This window comes from Geospiza fortis, unplaced genomic scaffold (genome assembly GCF_000277835.1).
Source record: "Geospiza fortis unplaced genomic scaffold, GeoFor_1.0 scaffold157, whole genome shotgun sequence".
In the NCBI taxonomy this organism is placed as follows: Eukaryota; Metazoa; Chordata; class Aves; order Passeriformes; family Thraupidae; genus Geospiza; species Geospiza fortis.
Genome location: NW_005054314.1, coordinates 8,662,377 through 8,666,678, shown reverse-complemented (window position 1 = coordinate 8,666,678; position 4,302 = coordinate 8,662,377). Strand labels below are relative to the sequence as shown.

Genomic DNA, 4,302 nt, shown 5'->3' with positions numbered 1-4,302 from the left:
CGGGCAGGCAGGCGTGCTGCCCTGGCTGCACGGAGCGGGTAGGGACTCCCTGCCTGTGCACACAGACACACAGACACACAGACACACAGACACAGGGCAGCACTGGGTGAGGCTGCAGAACAGGCTCAGAGGTGTGTGCATATGTGTGACCGCATCCCAGCCAGGGCCTGGGGTGCCTGGGGGTGACAACGGGGGCAGACCCTGTTCTGCTGGGCTGTGATGAGACACTGGGCTGTGGACATGACTTATGAGGATTACAGAAGCAGGCATTTGTGGGTCTGGTGATCCAGACTCTCCCTAGGGCTCTGGGTGGAGGCATGTAGGACCACCTGGGAGCCTGGGCAGCTCTCAGGGCTCTCTGGAGGTGCAGGAATTTCTCAGCAGGACAGGGATGTGCAAATGTGAGGCAGCCCCCAGCTCTGGTGCATGCACAACCAACGAGCCCTCGTGCTGGCAGGGGAAGGGGTCTGAGCTCCCCTCCTGAGTGAGCTCCTGAGAGGGGTACAGCTCTTCCTTGCAGGGCTTTAATCACTGTGAAAAGGCCAGAGAGGTGTGCACAGGCAGGCACTTTCACAACGCTGTGCCCAGGCTTGCAAGGTCCACTTGCACCTGTGGATTTCTCTGCAGGTGTGTGAGGTTTTGCAGCATGCAAAGCACAGTCCTGTCACTGAGCACTGAGAGCGTGCAGCAGCACTTGTTCTTCTCCAGACAGCCGTTCCAGGGCACACAGACACACATATCCATAACATGGGCACTGTGCATTTCTCAAGGGGTTTGGACACTTCTGCCTGGCTTCCTACAGTGCATAAACTCAGGAATCAGTGTTTACCTCGTTAATATTAGAAGGGAAATTGAGGTAGAGACAGGAAACAGTGTGTCAGGGGCCCTGCAGAAAGGGGCAGAGTGGGAAGAGGGCCATGGGGACTCTTTCCTCCTCACCAGCTACAAGGTGGCCTAGTGAGGGAATAAACCATCATGATTAAGGACAAGGTCTTTTGCCTCCCAGTGCTCCCTGTGATCCAAAAAGCCACATCCCTCCCACAGAGGAGGCAAGTCGTGCATTTGCCCAGCTGTGGGCGAGCAGCTGCATGCCAGTGCTATTCCTGGCGAATGTGGGTCTGCATCCGCTCGGGGAGCACGCAGAGCCAGCCTGTGATCTGAATTCCAGAGTGCTGTGCCCCTGATTCTGTGTCAGTGGCCATGTGCTCTGCACAGCCACGTACCCTTGCAGCCCAGCCTCTCCATACCAGCACCCCGTGCTGCTGCCTGGGGTGTGTAGGAGTAGCTGGAGGCTCGTGCACATGGAGAGTGTTTTGTCTCCAAGCTGTGCGCAGGCACGCATGCAGGCTATGGGTAAAAATCAGTGCTGGACAGACAAACACACATGCAGGGACACACGTCTGAGTGAAGGGGCTTGCCGTGGGCACTGAATGTCACATATTTCTTGGCCAGTGCCTCCCGAGCTGCCTGTGTGTGCGTCCCCACACAGCAGGACCATGCATGAATGGTGTGGGCAAGGTGGGCACGCGCCTGTGCCTCTGCGTGTTTATGGCCACGGGAGCACAGCCCTGCAAGGACCTGTGTGTGTGTGGGGGTGTGTGTTTATAGCCATGGGAGCACAAATGTGGGCACACACAGCCCTGCAAGGACCTGTGCGTGTTTATAGCCATGGGAACACAAATGTGGGCACACATAGCCCCGCAAGGACCTGTGCGTGTTTGCGTGTTTATAGCAATGGGACACAAATCTGAGCACCTACAGCCCTGCAAGGCTGCAAGGACTCTGTGTGTCTGTGCGTCTGTGTGTGTCTGTGTGTCTGTGTGTGTTTATAATGACAGGAACACAAATCTGGGCACCCATAGCCCCAAAAGGACCTGTGTATGTGTGTGTTTATAACCATGGGAACACAAATCTGGGCATTCACAGCCCTGCAAGGACCTGTGCATGTTTATAACCACAGGAAACCAAATCTGGGCATCCACAGCCCTGCAAGGACCTGTGCATGTTTATAACCACAGGAACTTAAATGTGGGCACCCACATCCCTACAAGGACCTGTGTGTGTTTATAGCCATGGGAACACAAATGTGGGCACCCACAGTTCTACAAGGACCTGTGCGTGTTTATAACCATGGGAGAACAAATCTGGGCACCCACGGCCCTGCAAAGATTGTGTGTATGTTTACAACCATGGGAGCACAAATCTGGGTACCACAACCCGACAAAGGCTGTGTGCGTGTTTATAACCACGGGAAGCCAAACGTGGGCACCCACAGCCCCGTAAGGACTGCGTGTGTGCGCCGGGAGCGCGCTGCTCCCCGTACACGGCTGAGCAGGGAGATGCCAGAGCTCCCCCCGGCAGGCGCAGGGACAAACGCACCTGCCCGCAGGTGTGCGGAGGGAGGGAGCCAGCGAGGGAGGGCGAGCAGCAGCAGCAGGCAGCGCTAGCCCCGTGCGTGAAAGCAGCGGATGAGCGAGCAAACAGGTGCGCTCCGCACACCTCGGCCAGGCTGGATGGGCTCCCGCACCTCCGGAGCGCCCGGGAGCAGCTGCAGCCGGAGCGGGCTGGGGAGCGGTGCCAGCTCTGCCGGTGCCACGCAGGGCAGGTGAAGCTGTGCCGTAGGTGTGAGTGACACACGGGCGGGCACGGCTGGCTGCGCACACGCAGGGCCGGATCCGGATGGATGGCACCCACAGAGGAGGTGTTGCATGCCATCAATCCCGCACGGCCGTGGGCATCGCCCCCGGAGCTCCGCAGAGCCGGGGCTGGGGCACGGCGCAGCTCGCACGGATGCGAGCGTGGCTGCGTGTGCGTGGCCAAGGCAGCCTGTGCCGGGCGCCTAGCGCAGCTCCGGGGCTCCGGCGGCTCCTGCGGGCACCATGTTCCCCAGCAAACCCCCTCGTTTGGCCATTTTTCCCCGGGCTGGGCAGGGGGACGCGCACACACGCTCTGCGAGGTGGGCTCCGTCCGCAGGGTCTGCTCCGCATCTCATGTACGAGCATCCCTCCTCCCCCCGGAACGGCACGGGCTGGGGAATCACAATAGCAGACGACAGGGGAAGAGATTTGGGGGAAGAACCCCCTCGTCTTCCCCACATCCAGCTCCATGGAGAAAAGCCCGACCGAGACAAACAAGCCCTGTGCCAGCCCCCCTGTCCCCGCAGCCTGGGATCGCAATCCTTACCTTTGCGCACAGCAGGCGAGACAAAGAGCTGCTAAAGCAGAGACAATTCCACTCAATCTGTCTGCCTGAAATGTCCACATTTCCACAAAGACGAAGGATGAAAAAAAAAATCTTTGGAGGGGAGGGGAAAGAAAGATGGATCTTCTGAAATCCCCCTCCAAAAAAAGGGGGGGAGGGAAAAAAGAAACCAACCCCCCCCCCAGTTAATGATTTCCTAGAGAAAAAGAATAATGACAAAAAACTAAAAAATGAGGGGGAAAAATACCCCCCCGCTCCTTCAGTGCCAGTCAAAGAATTCGTTTCTTCTTCCTTTCAGCATCCTCTCAACAAGAGACATCCTCTGGCAATGGAGAAAATCCCAAGAGAAAGAAAAATAAAATGCCCCAAAATGGGCTCAGCAAAATGTGAAATCGAATCTCACAGGTACGCGGCAGAAGAAGAAGAAGAAGGAAAAAAAATTTAAAAAAAAAAGGAAAAAGAAAAAAAGCCAACTCAGTGTCCCCTGAGCACTCCACTTGGATTATTTTTCCTCCTGCTCTTTTGCCATCCGGTTCTGCAGATGTTGCATGGCTCCTGCTACCCACCTTCAGAGAGGAGGAGGAGGAGAAAGAGCGTGTGTGTGTGTGTGTGTGTGTGTGTGTGTGAGAGAGAGAGAGAGAGAGGGAGGACGTGTGAGTTTTCGAGCAATATGATTTTATTCTGGATTTTACCTATTTGCTCCCCCTTGCCTCTTTATTTTCCGAGGGGGGAAGGGGAAGCCACCCAGCCCCACTGTGCTGTTATTTTATTTTAGGGAAATCTCAGGCTCGTCACTTGGGAGGTTTGGGGCTTTTGTGAAAAGGCTAAAAAGAAAAAAAAATAAAAAAGGAACAGAAAATGCAGCCCGGTGAATAAAAAAAAATACATATATGCATGTGTAGAAAATAGATAAATCCCTGTCTGCAGGGAGGGCTGGATGTCTCCCTAGTGCTGTTGCCGCAGCTCCTGTGGAGTTTTGCTGCTCATTGCAAAGTCACAAGAGGAGGGGAGGAGAGAGGGAGTTTGTGGTTGGGGAGGGGGACTCTCTGGACAAATTGGGATCCTGACGTCATGGCTGACAGCATTAACCCCTGCTGGCTT

The 4,302-nt window shown here is 55.7% G+C and overlaps 1 protein-coding gene across 1 annotated transcript in view; it reads right to left on the bottom strand.

Annotated features, from left to right (window-relative positions):
- Nucleotides 1-4,084, bottom strand: part of LOC102033540 (gamma-aminobutyric acid receptor subunit beta-4) — a 78,867-nt gene extending 74,783 nt beyond the window's left edge. Inside the window, exon 1 of the mRNA XM_005419956.2 lies at nt 3,184-4,084. Coding sequence (XP_005420013.1) covers nt 3,184-3,263 — 80 coding nt within the window. The 5' untranslated portion in view covers nt 3,264-4,084. The remainder of the gene's footprint in view (nt 1-3,183) is intronic.
- Between the last annotated feature and the right edge of the window lie 218 nt (nt 4,085-4,302).